Below are 18,693 nucleotides of genomic sequence, written 5' to 3' on the forward strand. Positions count from 1 at the left end.
GGTGTGAAAACCACAGCAAGAAATTTGTATTGTTTTATATTTTTATTATTTTATTGTTTCCCTTCAACGTGACTTTACCGAAAGAACCAAGAATATGAATCCCTGCAGTCACGAAAACTTTAAATCAAAATTTTAATGTTTTGTTATTTCATGAATCATTGGTGACCATGCTGAGATCATCAATGCACTACACCCAAGAACCGAGTTTAATCACAGTTACTGCCAACTCGAAAATCTGACCTCTGAGGCACCCACTTACATATTTATTTAAATTATCTTTAACTTGGGGTGTTTTGAGAGTTCAATTGTAAGCTGGCCGACTTTATCCAATAACTCTTGAACTGTAGAAGTCAACATCCTACTCAGGGCTAACTCAGCCCATTATACCTTGGGGGTTGATGAACTGAAATGAGCATTGCCGAGTGGGAAGGCAAAATTGTTAAATGAACAGACTGGCCCATTCCATAAGAATGTGGAATTATCGATGTGAGGTATGGTCTTTAATAGAGATGAGAACCACCCCAATATTTATTTGAGCAGAAGACATTTGCGAAATCATAAAATATATTTTCTCCTCAGACTTAATAATATCGCAATTCCACACTTACAATTTTAGAACATAACTAACATTTATTTCATATCCACAACATTTTTTTGTTAGATCCCGTAAATACAATTGTGCCATTAAACCTGCCACCACCCGACACAGCCAATTTTATTTCATATTTTTATAAAAAAAAATAATGGACAAAAAGACATCTTCGCCATTTCCGTCACCACTTCCTTCAATTAAAAAGGTTGTTTGTGCCTCGCCACTCTTGGTGGCTGTGAACCGGGAGTAGAAATGCTACATTATTGCGCCAGGGACAAGCCTCTGCAATGCAATCACTATTGATTTCCCACAAATGTTGCTAATTTTATTGACCAAGTGAAACCCAAGACCATGACTTGAACTCAGGAAAACATATATCAGAGGCTAAAGTATTGGGCAATGGCCATTTCGCAGAGCTGAGGAGGCATTTTTGTCAATATCTGTCAATGCTTTCTCTGCTATATATATTTTGTATGTGATATTTTGTGGACCATAGAATTGTTCGTGACAGCTGCGGTGAGGTATTTTCAATCTGTACCTATACACAGCTGTGCATGGATTCGATTAATTTGTATTCCGTTTTTGTAAAATACAACAAATATCCACCTCATTGAAGAGAAATAAATACTAAAGTCACAGCTATATTTATCATTATATTTATTGTGGTCAGTGTGTACAAGAACCACCCCAGGCAACAAACGCAATTACGTACAGCATTCACCACTAAATGACGATGGCGTCACAGTAGCATTCTATGTTGACTTGGTGCTCTTTACAACCACACGCATTAAAGGCTTATTGACAGATGGTCAAAGGACAAACCCATGTGCTATTGTTGGATTTGCAGGCCAACGTGGGCCAATTTGTACACCAACTGAGGCCTCCACAACCCCACTTGCTGCCGAAACACCGCCTGGCTCTTTGTTTACTCGGCGCATTACTCCTCCACCGCCTGTTGTTATTGGAGGGCAGCCACCACTGTCAACCCAGTGGTATCCTCCATAAGCATCTTCTACAGATGCCGGTCCTTAAACTGCCAGTGCCAGCCGGTGGCAAATCCACTAGCCCAGCTACAAGTCCACTTCACAAACATAACACCTCTCTCTCTCTGCCTTGTAAAATGTTTGTCCATTCCCCGCAGGAGCTGCTGGATTATGCAAGCAAATGGGAAAGTGTGGTCGTTAACCTCAGATCAGGATGTAAACACGTGACCTCCAAACTGCGAGTCAAGTGCTCTGCCAGAGCACCAACCAGCTGGTATATTAATTCGTTTTTTTTACAATTAATGCAATTGGGTGGAGCGATGGTGCATTGGTTCAGGCATTTTGCTGTGGACCTGACGACCTGCGTCTAGTTTCTGGACATAGTTAACATCAGTGGTGAGTGACATCTGAATCAGTCCAAACCCCCCCCCCCCTCCCCACAACCCCTTTCATGACCTCAGGGTCACAACATTTAAATGAGCACTTCTGCATACCCATGACTCTTGGTAATATTCATTTGATGAAACACGTCTGCAAAATGTCCCAAGTAAATGCTCTTTTGCTGTTACTCTTGCTTTGAGGAAGCCATGCACCCTGAGAAAATGAGCCTTCTAAACCAGCTGCTGTGCCGTCCATTGCCGCTCAGTCTGCGCAGGTATCGACATGGCCGTGCCCGCAGCAGGTGCTCCTTGGCGGGGCGCGGCACGGTGACGGCTCGCTCACGGCTCTCATCAGAGCCGCTGGCACCAAGCACCTCCACGTCTTCGCCAGGGCCATGGACGTACAGCTGGAACCAAAGAGAAGCAAAGGGTCACCCTGATGGATTCGGCTCAATTTACTCTTTGCAAAGTACACGTATTCCTAATGTCACAATTCATACTGTCAAGAAAAGCAAAGGGGCTTGGGCAGGACACGTTGCTAGAAGGGATGATGACCGGTGGCCAAGATTAGTGATGGGGTGGCAGCCAAGGAATGGAATGCATCCAAGTGGACTTCCACCGGGGAAGCGGAGCGATGAAATCCGCGTGTGTGCCGGTGCTGGGTGGATTGTTGCGTCGCAGAACTATCAGCGATACTGATGACTTGGGGAGCCTTTATCTAGTAGTGGATTGATTTTTGCTGAAGATGATTAATGTTCACAACGTTATGGGTGCCATCTGCATGAACGTGCATACATCATGTCTAGCACTGGCAATTCTAATAATCGGACCAAGGTATACAAAAAAGGAACATGAATAACGAGCAGAGACATTAATATCCTATTCTTTGGGTATTTCGGTAAAGCCACGTAGATAGAAATAATTATCAAAATAATAACAATATCACGACGTTTCGATCGCAACACAAGTAATCGTCTTCAGGTGAAAAAAGCCTAGTTTAAAAATGGCAATGCTGAAAATACAATACAGTTTCAAGTGTACCTGCTCCTGAGGCTTCTGGTAAGTGCAGTTATCCTCCGCATCTTGCATTTCTTGCTGCTTGAAAAGCCTGGATTGCTGCTTGACTTCAGAATAAATATCATGACGAGGTTCGGTGCTACCATCCCAGTGGCTTTTATCAATTTTCTTGGGCCATTCACAATTGTCAATCACATAATCCTCCAGGCTGTCTGTTGCCGTGCTTCTAAAGGGTTTAAATAAGTTGTCCAAGCTGGCCTCAGCTTGTGAAAACTCCTCATCGGTTTGCTGGAGGACTGCATCAATATCATCGACCGTATCAATGATCCATTTATGGAAGTGAGTGACAGCCCGGTCAAAGCTATCCAATGTGTCCTATGGGGGAAAAAAAAAATGTTTAACGTGTTTATGAATTACATGTAATTTGCAATCAGGCTTGAGTGTCATTACCTGATCTGAACATGTTATAATATTAACAATAACCCTTACAGTATCAACATTCCTTGAGCATCCAGTCATGTCAATGTATGTACATAAAAAATCTTCATGTTATATTTTTTTTAGCAATTCGCGTTATATTGTTAATGGTGCTATCAGCATCATGTCATTGGACAATTGTGAAATTATTACACTATGTAACACAATTTTTGTTCTTGGGTACTAAGTGTTATTTTTTAATTGCTTATGCCTAAAAAGTATAGAAAATGGCTATTATTCCCCACAAACTTTGCTTTGTGAGGGAGCTCTACTACTCCACGCTACTCAGACAACTTACTAAATTAAACTATTAAAACATTTTTTTTTACATTACCAGGTAAGGCCCGCTGAGCTATACGGCTCTCTTTCAGAAGCGACCTGGGTCCAAAATGATAGCTCAACAAAGTGACTTAACATGTTGAAATGCGTAGCAGCCAAATGTTCGGAACGCATGTTAATTATAAACGTGGAGGAAAAAACCGGAGGACCCGAATAAATCCACGCAACCACGGAGAGAGACGTGCAGACTTCAAATAGACAGGCGTCATTGTTCATAAAGAATTAAAGCTTTCGTGACTGCATAAATTACTCATTGTTTTTTTTTCGGTAAAGTCACGTATGTAGAAATACCATAAAATGATATTAAAATTATATTGTTTTAATATAATTTGATGGTATTTCTACATACGTGACTTTACCAATGAGTAGGCGTCATAGTTAATAGTTCCATTTATTTTGGTATAGCCCTGTGAGCCATTCTGCTCTTGAATCGGGTGCAACCGCAACAAACAAAAACACGAACAAGAAAACATCTTAAAGTGACTATGTGACTTTGTGCAAACAGAAAATCCAGGAAAAAACATCAAAATATTCATGAAATAGCACCGTACACCAACGCTGTGTGCAAAAATCCCAGTGGGATGCAAGTCAAACAACAACAACAACCACAAGACAATTAAGATTAAGGCCATCAGTCTAACTCCGTACTACAATAAACAAAAACATGGCCAAACCAAAAAACGTTTTCGAAATCACCAAAATAAAGCCATAAATGCAATGTAACAGTGATCATAGGGACTGTGACCGTCAGGGGTCGGGATCGAATCCCACGCACGCCTCTATACCAGGCGAGGCAGTTGGCATCTCTCCCCCGCGGCGCCCCAGCTTGGTAAGAGGTGGGAGTCCCCACACTCTACATCACTACACGCGACCTGCCGATTGCCCGTGGTGGACTCGTACTGCTGGGTGGACAGAGGCGGGGGAGATTTAAGAAGCTTGCTCATTGTTTCAACTGCCGCGCAAACTGGCGACCTCTGGATTGCAAATCCAGTGGGCTAACCATCACACCTCATCGCCGTTAACAAAAACAACGATGTGATTTTTTTTTTAAATATATAGCGCCGTTAACGCCTGAGCGCTTTACATCGCCGCGAGCTGGCAATAAGGGCTTTCAGTAGAGAACAGTGAAACAACTTGAGTAACTTGCAGGCTACTTTTTAATTTTAACAAATTAGGCACGAGAAATGGCCTACCCTTGCCCATCACGTCTGGGGGCGGGTGGGGTAGATATTTAAAGTCATGGGCCATGAAGTGTTCACGTGCCAGAGTCGGTCGGTAGCCACTCACCTCCGCGGGTGTCTCAGTCACTCCCGGTTTCCTCCTGGGAGGCAAGTTGAGTTCAAACGCCCCCGTAGTCTTCACGTTGCATTCTCCCATTGTTATTCAAGCGAGAGACGTGTTAATAAGTCACGAGACGCACCTTTTTGCGTGCAATTATTTTCAAATCACTCGTGCGTTCGTGGTCACGTCACAAGGATAACTTTAAGAGGGTGACGTGGCTTCCCCCTCCTGTCACACATTTACACGCATTATATAACCACGGTGCTTATGGAAATGACCACACTGCACTGAAGGGTGGCTTGAGTCGAGCCCTAACCACAGTTAACCACAGTTCGTGGCCGTAATCCCAATGACCCGCCTGTCCTAACGTCGGGTCCTCACCCGAGCGATCAATAAGTTACCCAACAAAACTTTCTCTCTCGAAAGAGCGCAACTCAATTGAATACAACTGCTTTGTCCATCCGCGCGAGCAGATGCACAATAAGGAAATTACAATTGAGGTATGTCGCCACAAATCGCTGCGCCGATGGCTTTAGAGTCGAGTCCGTTTCTACCGTCAGCAACCGCCAAGTAAACATTCCAACGTTGGGCAAAAACTCTGGCGTGTGGTTGGAACCGTTGGACCAACGTTGGACCAACGTTGGACCAACGTTGGACCAACGTTGGCCCCAACGTTGGCCCCAACTTTCCACGTTCCATGGGCAGTTGCGCAACTGCCCACAACTGAATTTTTGATTTAAAGCTTTCGTGACTGCAGGGATTCATATTCTTGATTCTTTCGGTAAAGTCACCACGTAGAAGGGAAACAATAAAATAATACAAATATAAAAAAATAAAATTCTCACGACGTTTCGGCTGCAACACAAGCAATCATCATCAGGTGTGAAAACCACAGCAAGAAATTAGTATTGTTTTATATTTTTATTATTTTATTGTTTCCCTTCTACGTGGCTTTACCGAAAGAACCAAGAATATAAATATGCCCACAACTGGTTATAAGCATCCACATAGGAGCGATTCAGTTGCATGCAAAGAAAATACAGCAGCAGAACACTGCCTTATATCCCAGCCGCAGGTGACTCACACCTGCCCTTACTTTAAAACACAGCCAAACTCACGCGTAATTATCACACGGACCTTTCAGTTCATGGAGAACAACCTCGATATGCAGAATATACGCCCGTCTGTTAATCAAACATTATAAACTGTATATTCTTGGTTCTTTCGGTAAAGTCACGTAGAAGGGAAACAATAAAATAATAAAAATTTAAAACAATATATAAACTGCTTGCGAATGTGTTATCCGGAGCTTTGATATGCTGATATATTTTTAGCCCAATAAGAGTAATTCTGATTTATTTACACCTCATTTATTAACATTTATTTTACCCATTTGTAGACCAGTGTTGCGAAGGGATGGCTCCCACTGGGGGCTCACCTTAGTTCAGACTGTCGCAGAGTAAAGCAATGGTTGACATGTTATGCTGTAGAGGCGTTTAAGCGCCATATAAATACGAATCGTTATACTGTTCAATTGTTAAACTGTCTTAGTCCTCTCGGCTGTTCTGGGCAAACTCTGTTTCCTCGATTTTCATTGGTCACAATGCCTTTATCTCTGCGATTAAAAATGCAGTATATATTTGGTGCACCAGCACAAACAATAACACAAACTCAACACGGGCGTCAATAGCACTATGCCCTTAAAAGCAAAATATATAATATGCGACGTTTCGGGCAATGGGCCTTCTTCATATCACGGCTTGCACCACGTGCTCAGGTACTCCCTTTGGCACCATCCAGCGCTGTGATAGCGCCAAACCGAAATCCAGAAAGAGCAAAAAATGGCAAGGATCCAAGTCGTACCACAAAGTACGACAAAGGGGGCCCCCCCGCCCAACTCGCTTCCCCTAGCCCCCCCCCCACTCGCGTTCTCCCCCAACGCCCCCCCCCCCACTCGGCCCCCTCGCACATCCCCACCCACGGGCGGGACTCCCAGAGCCCACTGCCTACCCCTCCCTACGCGCTGGCTGGCACGTGGGCTGCGGCCAATCAAAACGCGCGCTAGTCGGTGGGGAGCGCGAGAGTGGGGAGCGGCTGTGAGTTTGGGGTGTGGCCGTGAGTTGGGGGGGGGGTCGCTTTGTGAGACTCTGCCGTACGGTGCGTCCTCGCTTAACGCGTGCTCACACAACGCGCGTTCGCAATGACGCGGTTCTTCCATTACGGAGCACTTTTCGCACAACGCGGAACGCGTGCCGTTACAACGGAGAACGCTTACCCCGTGACAATGCGGTTTCTAAACGATCGACGACGAACTGCTTTTATGAGTTGCGTGTTTGAGCGCTACAGTATGCGTAATGATATTATAACGCGGCAGCGTAGCCTCTTGTCATTTGTCCCACCATGTTACCGTGTGTGTGTACATCGTATCTCGCCAAACGTTATAGTTACATCGTTGATGGTCAATTCGTTTTCGCTAAACGCATGTTTCGCTTAACGCGGCACTTTTCAGGAACACATCTACCGTGTTAAACGAGGGCTTCCGGTACTTTGCGGTAATTAGTAGGGCCAACAGGGCAACTCTAGTGGAAAACTAATTTCTTTGGAACTGCTTTTTGTATTCAGTTCCTTGTCCTTCCCCCACACCTCTGATTAGCACGGTTGGCTACGTACGGTGCGAAAGAAGTTCAACATACATACATAGTGGAAGCTAAGAGTGGCAGAGGACGATCGACGAATAGATGGGCTGATAGAGCAGAGCAGACCCGAAAATGGGGGGGGGAAATTACATGGTTGGACACATTAAGCAACAGATGAGTCTATGTTGATCGCCAACACATGACGCGCTGTCGGATGGTGGTGGATATATCGTCCTCCGTGAAGGGGCTGGATGGGAAATGCGAGACGGCTGTAGGCAGCAATATGACGAACATTGCGTATAGCAGCATCCTTATTGCAGCCATCACGCACAAAGCCCACGTGTTCTCACTTCACGTTAATGCCCACGCGGACAGGTGAGAGGTGAATGAGTCACCGCTTTGCGTGACTCGCACCCACCATGTGAACGTGGACTTTTCACCACTGGCCCAAGGCTGTACATGGGAGATGAGCACCGCCTCAATGACTATACGTGAGCTGGAAACGGTGACCGTACACGTGCATGAAACGGCATCGTTTGTCTGGCTTCAACTTCCATTCTATAATGCGCTGCAAGCAGACTTCTGGGAAATCAGGTGACCCGCATCTTGCGTGGTGGACATGGTTGCTCGGGAAATCATTAATTCTCATTGCCACTCATCAGAGCTGTTTAACCAAACGTCTATCAGAGTGATGGACATTTTGTCCGTTGTTGTTATATCGGATCGTCTTCCAAGGGTTGATAACACGGGTACAGCCCTGTGGAAAATCGACATCGGTTCCCCTTTTGTGATAGAGCATCACAATAGGAAAGTGGAGTTTCCACTGCTGGCTCATGCATGGATTTTGAATAAAGAACCACTCTTGAGGCACTTTACTTGCATACTACACAGCTGTACATGCGCACGCTTATGAAGATCGTTCATCTGATAACTCAGGTGGTGAATCCCAAACAAAGACATGGCACTCTTCATATAAAGCAGGTACTTTGAATTGCTAATCTTTCAGGAGCTGCCGTTGGCTGCCACTCGTGGGTTCCGTGGCAGTGAGAACGTCGCAGTCAAAACAACGTCGCTTTTAAGAGGCACAGACGGCTCATGGCCTACCGAGGATTCCAGCCCGCACCCGAGCTGTAACTCGTTTATGCACAAGGAAGAACCCAGGCTTGGGGCATCTGTCCCCTGCTTATGTGAGTGTCAGGGCTGAAGCGTTCCAATAGCAGCTGACCCCCTTTGCAGACATGTGGCTATGATGGCACGGCAAATGCCTCTGCTTTGCAGCACAGACGTTACTGGGTGGCTCTCTCGGGGCTCAAATCCCTGTCGGAGGCAACTGAGCTGACTACGCTCAATTGCTTTGACCTGAATTTCTTGATTCGAATCCAGGTTTCAGCCGTCTCTGATTAGCCCAGATGTTCACGTGCAATGAGTTGACGTTTCAGCACGCTCACCGATGACCGCACAAAATATAGGATGGACATTTGTTTTTTTAATTCAGCAGTGACACAGTGGCTGGTAAACTGCACCATGTAAGTGGCCACCTGAGTTCGATTCCCAGCCACAGCTAACATCAGTGGTGAAACTAGTCCTCCCCCACCACCCACTTCACTAACCTGCACCGACCCAGTTGGTCAAGTATGGTGCAACGACTTCGATGACCCAACATGACCCTTGATCCAGGCCTGTAAACTATTACTCCGGCTTTGAGAATTACATTAAACAAACAGCACAGGTTACAGATAATGTGTCGGCTGAGAGAAGGCTGTTGAAGTGACCGCGGTACAATACAATTCGCTCTACATTTTCTATATTGCATCTGTATAGCAGATGTGAGGCACACGACGCTGTACATAATATACTGTACAGACATATAGTGGGACATGCATCACTGAGAAAAATGAGGCACATTCACGCTGTATATAACTTTATTTATTTACCAGGTAAGGCCCACTGAACTGTATAGCTCTTTTTCACAAGCGACCTGGCCACAAACGATAGCTCAATTGAGTAGCTTGTCATGTGGATGTGTATTGCAGACAAATGCTCTAAACACATGTTTATAAATGTGGAGTGGAAGCATTTTTTTTCGAAGCTAAATCAGATTTTTTGTAAAAAAAACTGTTTCCGATCAACCATGGACAACAACGCTCGTTTTACCTTGCACTACTCTCAATAGAGGGAAAACACCATTTGAAGATGTTATTACAAATTCTGCAATGAAAAAATCTCGAAAAGTTAATCTCCGGTGTTAATTTCTCTAAGCTTATGAAAACAAATTTGCCATGACTCTGCCTCTGTATATACACTTTGCCTATTCTTGCTATAGAAATATATTTATTCAAGAAGATATATTGGTTGCATTAATTTGATCATACAAATAAAAAAACACGGTAAAAAATTCGTAGACACTGTGCCTATTGGATAATACGGCCCTGCTTCTTACAGCTCGTCCTTATGAACCCATACCTGCCTCAAACACGTCTTTTAACATTCTTCCAAAGCGCTTCATGCAGTCCATCGGAGAACCTGTCCTGATAATACAATGTATATCTTGACCTACTGGCAACCTATATATGATAAACCATTTCGGGTCTTAATTGATTGTTCACGCTTACGGTGGCTTTCAGACAGCATACATTAATTTTTCGTCTCCCCCTTCCTCTTTTCCGAACATAGATGGACTCGTCCATCTAAACAAACTATCAAATCGCTATCCGTGGTGCTAACGTTTAAAAATAAAGAAATACTAACCGCCACTTCTTTCAAATGTTCTTGCCGTTGGTTTTCACACCTGATAATGACTGCTTGTGTTGCAGTCGAAACGTCGTGAAAATTTTATTGTTTTATATATATTTTATTGTTTCCCTTCTACGTGACTTTACCGAAAGAACCAAGAATATGAATCACTGCTGTCACGAAAGCTTTAAATCAAAATCTACTGGCAACCTTCAATACAATACAAAACAATACGCATTCTAATACCTGGACTGGAAGAGTCCTGGTTCAAAGCATTACTTCTCTGCGGTAGAGTATTTTTGTCTGCTTCTACATCAAGGCTCACGAATACCTTGCGCTCACGACAAACAGTCTGATTACTTCCCATCCCACAAAATGGGCTCAAAAGGTTATCATTTATTCATGGTGGGTTTTTTCTTACTTTCTTTAAAAAACCTTAAACAAGGCATAGTTGTACTGAACTCCATTGTCTAACTTGACACAAGTTCTTGTAAGACCAGTGTCAGTTCATAAACTATTCAAGTGACTTCATGAATATTAAGATGCATATCACAAAACCTTTGCAAGATTGTACTTGGTGTATCCCATTACCTTAGCTTGGCAACTGCAATGTCTCCTTTCATAACACAGTAATAGAATCAGTCCTTTATTTACCTTGACAAGTCTCATTTGAGTCTCAAGAATATTTTTTCAAGAGGGTCCTACCTGACATTTTTTGGCCAGTAATTGTTCGAGTGTTATTGTGTGTGGGAAGTAATGCGAGTGCCTTGAGAAAACCCACTCATATGAGGAAGAAGCACTCCAAATCTACTGCTGCATAAAATACCCCTTTGGCTCATTTAGATGAGTATCACGTGAATAATGATCTCAGTGTGATCCACCAACTCCATCTCCAGGGCGATGGATAAGAGATGTGTGCCACCATGTATGGTGATGTTTATTTGTATTCTGAATGACAAATACATTTGGTCAACCGGTCTGGAAGGGATTTGTATGATTTTCATGCACTACTTTAACGGCTATGTATCTGAGACAAACCCACACGCTTGTGTGTCTGTCTGAAGCCCAGTCTTGGTATGATTGATTACTAGGTACCTGGATGCATAACAGCTGGGGTGTACGCTTGCTATTTTTGTTTTCCCAACTTACGTGCATTCTGTAAGTCATACTTATCCAGAATCCAGAGGACAACCAATTCAGTCACTTGTACTTCCCTTTGAAATTGTTAACATTTTTTGTGCCATGGTTTGATTTCATTAGGAGAGTTTCATAGAATCGGTCTTTGTATGTGTCGACTGCTTGTCTTTGTGATATACGAAACATTGAGCCTCTTAGCCCAACTACATATGATCTGTCTTCCGCAAATACATTGTCCTCTCTCGACAGAATTATTTGAGCCAGCAGCTATGTTTATATATCTGAAAAGGCAAGAAGAACATTTTTGTTCAATTTGTCACAATAGAATATAACTCAATATTATAGATTTTAAATGTTTCATCTACGTTTTTACCTTTATCCGTGACTTGTTTTGCTGTATTAATTTCCCTATAACTTATACAACATGAAAATCAACAAGTTTTAAGTCAATTTTAATTTTCATTTCATCAGCACCAAATTCAGCTCTAAGGAAGTTTATTCTGTTTTGCCCATTGTCCTGTATTTCTCTGCCATGCTGGTATTAAAAACACATTATCGATGTACGTAACTGTAATCGAGTTAAGGCTAACATGATATACGAGTGTAATTAACTTTTTTTAGTAAATATGAAATACGATATTAACATAAAACTTGTTTTCATGGCTGCCAAATTTGTTCACATCATGTCCCTTACAAGGTAAAAAATATGAAAACAAATTATTGCACGATATATTTCTTACTTAAATAAAGTTATCTTTTGGGTTCAACCCCTGCGAATTGAATCAATTATAATTATACCTGTAAATAAGTACTAAATTAGTTAAATGTGAATAATTTGCACTCAGCCATGAGATTCAGACTTTTTTTTTTATGACTGCATCGATGATGCACATGCACAAATATAACTCAACTTTTAACTGATGTTCACTCATATGAGAAGGCAATCCTTTGGAATATTATTCAGAAGGATGTGTAATTAAAAAAACACATAGGACAAGTTAAAACATCATGAGGCATGTGCTCAGACTGCATGCCAGTTTGAATGTTGTTTGCTGACAGTGTTGCTGTAATGGGTTTCGTGTCTTGACAGGGTGGAAAGGTGTGGGCTTAAGTGTGCGTGGTAAGAGCTACAACTTTGCGTGCGATGACAAGCCAGACAATATTTATTCACATCAACGATCTCACGCGCAAATCATGCATTAAAAAAAGCACCACGTCAATTTTACATCTAACCGTGACCATTTTTGGCTTCTTGGAATAAAGAGTTTCTGTAAATAGCACACATGGATATCATGGGACCTCCTTTGTCAGTACCAAAATATGAGAATAGGTTTTCCCCTTTTCTCTGGCAACAAAACAGGTGTTAAGATTTTGATTTAAAGCTTTCGTGACTGCAGTAATTCATTTTCTTAGTTTTTTCGGTAAAGTCACGTTGAAGAGAAACTACAAAATAATAAAATATATATAAAACAATAAAACAATTCTCACGACGTTTCGACCATAACTCAAACGGTCATCTTCAGGTGTGTTGGTTTGCATAAATTTTTTTTATAAATAAATAAATGCGCCGTTTAAAAATAAATTTATGCAAACCAACACACCTGAAGATGACCGTTTGAGTTATGGTCGAAACGTCGTGAGAATTTTTTATTGTTTTATATATATTTTATTATTTTGTTGTTTCTCTTCAACGTGACTTTACCGAAAAACTAAGAATATAGGTGTTAAGATGTTAAAACACCAAACTGAAACCTTTTACAAGGAACGATGTCTGCATTAACCACAATACTTGTGGTCAGCATGCAAACAGAAAACGTACTCTGATCATATTATGCATTGTCTTTGAAACTGATTGGTCTACACCAGAGACAGCTTTCTTTTGAGCCTCGTCTCAAAGCGGTGTTAGACCAGAGGACGCCAAAAGGCGTACAGCACAAAGACAAGCATTGATTGTTGACCAATAAGTTTCAAAGACAATGCATAATATGATCAGTGTACGTTTTTTGTTTGCATGCTGACCACAAGTATTGTGGTTAATGCAGAAATTATTCCTTGTAAAAGGTTTAAGTTTGGTGGTTTAACATCTTAATACCTGTTTTGTTGCCAGAAAAAAGGGGAAAACCTATTCTCAGCACACATGGATATTTCAGATATTGGGGAATCAACTTTGGTAAAACAAAATGATGTGAAACTAAACAGGACATCCATTTCATATCCTAGTGTCACGCAAAAAAGCACAATACATTTCTGTAGTATGCCCTAACATGTCAATCAACTCCAATATTTGAGAGGCATTAGTGTCACTTGTCTTGGCCTCACTCTGCTATATCAAAGTCAAAAGTTCGTGTATCCTAGCTCAAGAGAGCAGTGGGTAATGTTCATCTCCTTTTATGTCAGTGGTGGACATTCCTTTAATGGCTGCAGTCTCTTTATAGGACATCCACTGTAGAATTTCCACAAAGTGGCACTCGTAATATTCAGTAACAATGCTTATGAAGTTAAAATAACAAGCCAAACACTCTAACCGCTGTGCTACCCTCTGGGAAGCTGTTATTGGCCCGAAAAAACATTGTCGCAGAATGCTGTGTTGGCAGTAATTAAACCCACACACACTTGGTCAAAATCCAGGATAGCAGCTCATAATCTTGACTCCCGCCGTCCATTCTCACCATGGGCAATGTGGCTTACTAAAGCTTGTCACCAGTCAGCCATCAAACACAATGTACAATGCAGGCATGCATCATTAAGAGTTGTATTACGCTGTCATTCCTAAATAAGAAAATGCACTGGGCTGACTTACGTGTGTTAAATGGAGTGAGCCAGCAATTTTCCTATTTGGTAATGGGAGCTGAAATATCCTTTCCACAAAGCAATTATGTCTAGCATCCACTATTATTGATTTGAAGCTACAGTGAGGGAAAAAAAGTATTTGATCCCCTGCTGATTTTGTACGTTTGCCCACTGACAAAGAAATGATCAGTCTATAATTTTAATGGTAGGTTTATTTGAACAGTGAGAGACAGAATAACAACAACAAAATCCAGAAAAACGCATGTCAAAAATGTTATAAATTGATTTGCATTTTAATGAGGGAAATACGTATTTGACCCCCTCTCAATCAGAAAGATTTCTGGCTCCTAGGTGTCTTTTATACAGGTAACGAGCTGAGATTAGGAGCACACTCTTAAAGGGAGTGCTCCTAATCTCAGCGTGTTACCTGTATAAAAGACACCTGTCCACAGAAGCAATCAATCAATCATATTCCAAACTCTCCACCATGGCCAAGCCCAAGAGCTCTCCAAGGATGTTAGGGATAAGATTGTAGACCTACACAAGGCTGGAATGGGCTACGAGACCATTTCCAAGCAGCTTGGTGAGAAGGTGACAACAGTTGGTGCGATTATTCGCAAATGAAATCAACACAAAATAACAGTCAATCTCCCTCGGCCTGGGGCTCCATGCAAGATCTCACCTCGTGGAGTTGCAATGATCATGAGAACAGTGAGGAATCAGCCCAGAACTACACGGGAGGATCTTGTCAATGATCTCAAGGCAGCTGGGACCATAGTCACCAAAAAAACAATTGGTAACACACTACGCCGTGAAGGACTGAAATCCTGCAGCGCCCGCAAGGTCCCCCTGCTCAAGAAAGCACATATACATGCCCGTCTGAAGTTTGCCAATGAACATCTGAATGATTCAGAGGACAACTGGGTGAAAGTGTTGTGGTCAGATGAGACCAAAATGGAGCTCTTTGGCATCAACTCAACTCGCCGTGTTTGGAGGAGGAGGAGGAATGCTGCCTATGACCCCAAGAACACCATCCCCACCGTCAAACATGGAGGTGGAAACATTATGCTTTGGGGGTGTTTTTCTGCTAAGGGGACAGGACAACTCCACCGCATCAAAGGGACGATGGACGGGGCCATGTACCGTCAAATCTTGGGTGAGAATCTCCTTCCCACAGCCAGGGCATTGAAAATGGGTCGTGGATGGGTATTCCAGCATGACAATGACCCAAAACACACGGCCAAGGCAACAAAGGAGTGGCTCTAGAAGAAGCACATTAAGGTCCTGGAGTGGCCTAGCCAGTCTCCAGACCTTAATCCCTTAGAAAATCTGTGGAGGGAGCTGAAGGTTCGAGTTGCCAAACGTCAGCCTCGAAACCTTAATGACTTGGAGAAGATCTGCAAAGAGGAGTGGGACAAAATCCCTCCTGAGATGTGTGCAAACCCGGTGGCCAACTACAAGAAACGTCTGACCTCTGTGATTGCCAACAAGGGTTTTGCCACCTAGTTCTAAGTCATGTTTTGCAGAGGGGTTAAATACTTATTTCCCTCATTAAAATGCAAATCAATTTATAACATTTTTTACATGCATTTTCCTGGATTTTGTGGTTGTTATTCTGTCTCTCACTGTTCAAATAAACCTACCATAAAATTATTTAATGGTGCGTTCAAGGTGAATGCTGTAATTTGTAATATCTTTTTTGTTGACACCCACTGGGTATCATATAGTTGAATCAATGTGTCCAGTATTTTTTTTACACAAAATAACACTTGGAGTTCATAGGGCCCCATAGGCCCGATACATAATTTATGTTCTCTAAACAGTTTACTTTGGGTATACATTGTATATCTCCAGTGTATCAACACTGAACACCAGGACTGAAACGAATGTGTAGGTATATTATTTATGGTCTGGCTAGGCAGATGAATCGGATGCTTGACTCACCAGTGGAAGGTTACAAGTTAAAATGCTGGCCAGGGGAAATCTCAGCCAAACATCCCTCCAGGGTTTTTAAAGATGATTACCACTTTATGGGAAATCACAATGGAAAGACTGGTGCTACACAGCGAATGAAAAATTTCTGCCAGTTATTGATGTTTACATTCAGAGGGGATGCACTCCATCCAATGCCCGTTTGAACAGGGAGACACTTAAACATTGATAGATACGTTTCCTCAGTTGTGTACCGGTTGCACCATCTTTCCCAATACAAATACACTCGCAGTAACACACAGGCGGGCTATTAAAAAACGACACCCATTAACATTAATCGGGATGACTATCAAGCAATAAACTCACAGCAGTTTTTAATCATGTGGTAACAATATTCAGTAATGGCTATCAATGGAAAAGAACATCAAAGCACTTAACTATGAAGCTAAATAATTCATTTCTCTGAAATGCATGATTATTAATGCATCCAATTATACATTCAAATCATTTCCGTCAACAAATCTACATATTGATAATACGGTATGGACGTCATCAAAGCTTTATGTATGTGTAATGACTCTCGGACACTTGATTTCTTTCTTCTTTATTTATTAGGACGCAGATAACGTACTCTCATATCCTACAGTACTTAGCTACGACTAGCATACAGTACTGAGCTAGTATAACAACAGATACTTGGGCTAGGATAACTACAGATACTTTGCCTAGGACAGCACCCAAGCAACTACCGCATGGAGACAGCGACGGCCCGAAGGCAACGGCGGCGTAGATCCAGTCCATCCCGATCCCAAGACAGCCCCGAGCTCTCTCAGACTCCCCCTTTTATTCCCCCCTGGTGTGGCCTCGCCCCGCCCCCAGCCACGCCCCACCCCCGGCCACGCCCTCTTTCAAGAAATGGCTCGGCCCAACCCGAACATTCCCCATGGTTCCCTCCTGTAATTATCCCTCGTGACCACCTGACCACGCACTGTCCCGATCCCCTCATTATCTCCACCCACGCACCATCTCTCTCTTTCCGCACTGTCCCTACATATGTAATTAAAACATTGCGAGATCATTTAGTATGCCATGAGAGAATATATTTTTATATAGGTGACTCACATGACGTCAGAGCGGGTCAGTGACTCACGTAAAGGAGCATGGAGGGCCTGGATGATTTGTGGGAAGCAAAGTGTTATAAATGAGCCAGAGGCGTACCTCGGTCTGAATTATGCTGAGCTGTGTCGAGTTGTGTTCCCATGAATCGTTAGTATGTGTGGCTTCATCCTCTCCCATTCAGTATTTCCCACCTCTCGCTCCACACTCCTACCACCTCCGGCTCTCTAGCCACTATGGCCGAGTGAGTGACCAAGGGAGAACACAGCTTCATTATCACAGTGAGCCTACGCATCATACGGAGCACATAAAACAACGTATACATCACACCCAGAACCAGGACTATTTTGGCTTAGCGGCATTTCTCCGCAACTGCACCAGCAATTTGGAACTCTCTCCCACTGTTCCGGCTCTCACCTGGGTCCGGTTGACATACAAGGGACTTTGAGCTCTGATTCCGCGCGAGGAGTGGGTACGGGCAGCTCATGGTAGAGTGGCACCGGGCGATGGATCAAGGACGGTCCGAATACATGATAGCAGGTGCATTCTTGCCTGTCCCACGTTTGGAAGGGTCCACCATGCAGAAGTAGCAGTTGATAAAGTGGTCAGTGGGTTCCCGTCAAATTATTGGGCTAGCGAACCTCATGGCTCTCTTTCCCCCTCTGTACCATCCTACAAAAGTACATTTATTTCACCCATGACTAATGTGTAATAGATTCTCGCAACATTTTTCATATATGATATTTTTTTTCAATAACATTGAACATTGTAAAACATTTAAAAATTCAAAACTTAAAAAAATATTTTAACAAATTTCTTCCATACAATTCCAAGCAACAATTGTCTATCTTACCTTCCAGAGTTGTTTTGCATTGCTCGCAGGTGAAAGGAGGTGCCCAGGGTTTGTCTTGATCCCCGAAAGACATGCCGAAATATGCCTTGTAGGCCTCACACATCTTAGCAGATGCCTCCACAGAGTACTTTATTGCTCTTGTCTTGATAAATTGGCTGCAGACATAGTAAAATGCGTCTGCCGGATGCTTGCAGCCTCTTGATGCCATCTCAGAAAAATGCAGATATGTATCCACTTAGGCAGCTGGAACTAAACTGTATTTATACTCCTATTTATATTACTGGAAAGTTCTACAATGTTCTAGAAGTTACTCCAAGTTTACTCAACACTGAATCAAATCTGGAATGTTCTGCAAAATTGGTCAATTTAAAAATATCAATGTTCTGGTCACAAAAGAAAAGTTTTTGGGGAATAATAGCCATCTTCT

The 18,693-nt window shown here is 42.7% G+C and overlaps 1 protein-coding gene across 1 annotated transcript; it reads right to left on the minus strand.

Moving 5' to 3' along the window:
• Positions 1-1,232: 1,232 nt before the first annotated feature.
• On the minus strand, positions 1,233-5,689 carry LOC116945409 (uncharacterized). The gene is made up of 3 exons (XM_032959732.2): positions 5,076-5,689; positions 2,997-3,347; positions 1,233-2,362 (listed from the first exon to the last, which is right to left on the minus strand). Exons 1-3 carry the CDS (start codon positions 5,163-5,165, stop codon positions 2,141-2,143), a joined length of 663 nt encoding a protein of 220 aa, XP_032815623.2. The 5' UTR covers positions 5,166-5,689; the 3' UTR covers positions 1,233-2,140.
• Positions 5,690-18,693: the final 13,004 nt, after the last annotated feature.

This window comes from Petromyzon marinus, chromosome 2 (assembly GCF_048934315.1).
Source record: "Petromyzon marinus isolate PM22_M1 ecotype Great Lakes invasive population chromosome 2, UKy_Petmar_22M1.pri1.0, whole genome shotgun sequence".
NCBI lineage: Eukaryota > Metazoa > Chordata > Hyperoartia > Petromyzontiformes > Petromyzontidae > Petromyzon > Petromyzon marinus.

What these genes read in the sequence shown, in the direction of transcription:
- LOC116945409 (XM_032959732.2), bottom strand. Translation starts at nt 5,165, where the DNA reads ATGGGAGAATGCAACGTGAAGACTACGGGGGCGTTTGAACTCAACTTG. An exon ending in TGACTGAGACACCCGCGGAG is followed by an intron (nt 3,348 to 5,075) that starts GTGAGTGGCTAC and finishes TTTCCCCCATAG; the next exon opens with GACACATTGGATAGCTTTGA. An exon ending in ACCAGAAGCCTCAGGAGCAG is followed by an intron (nt 2,363 to 2,996) that starts GTACACTTGAAA and finishes CTTTGGTTCCAG; the next exon opens with CTGTACGTCCATGGCCCTGG.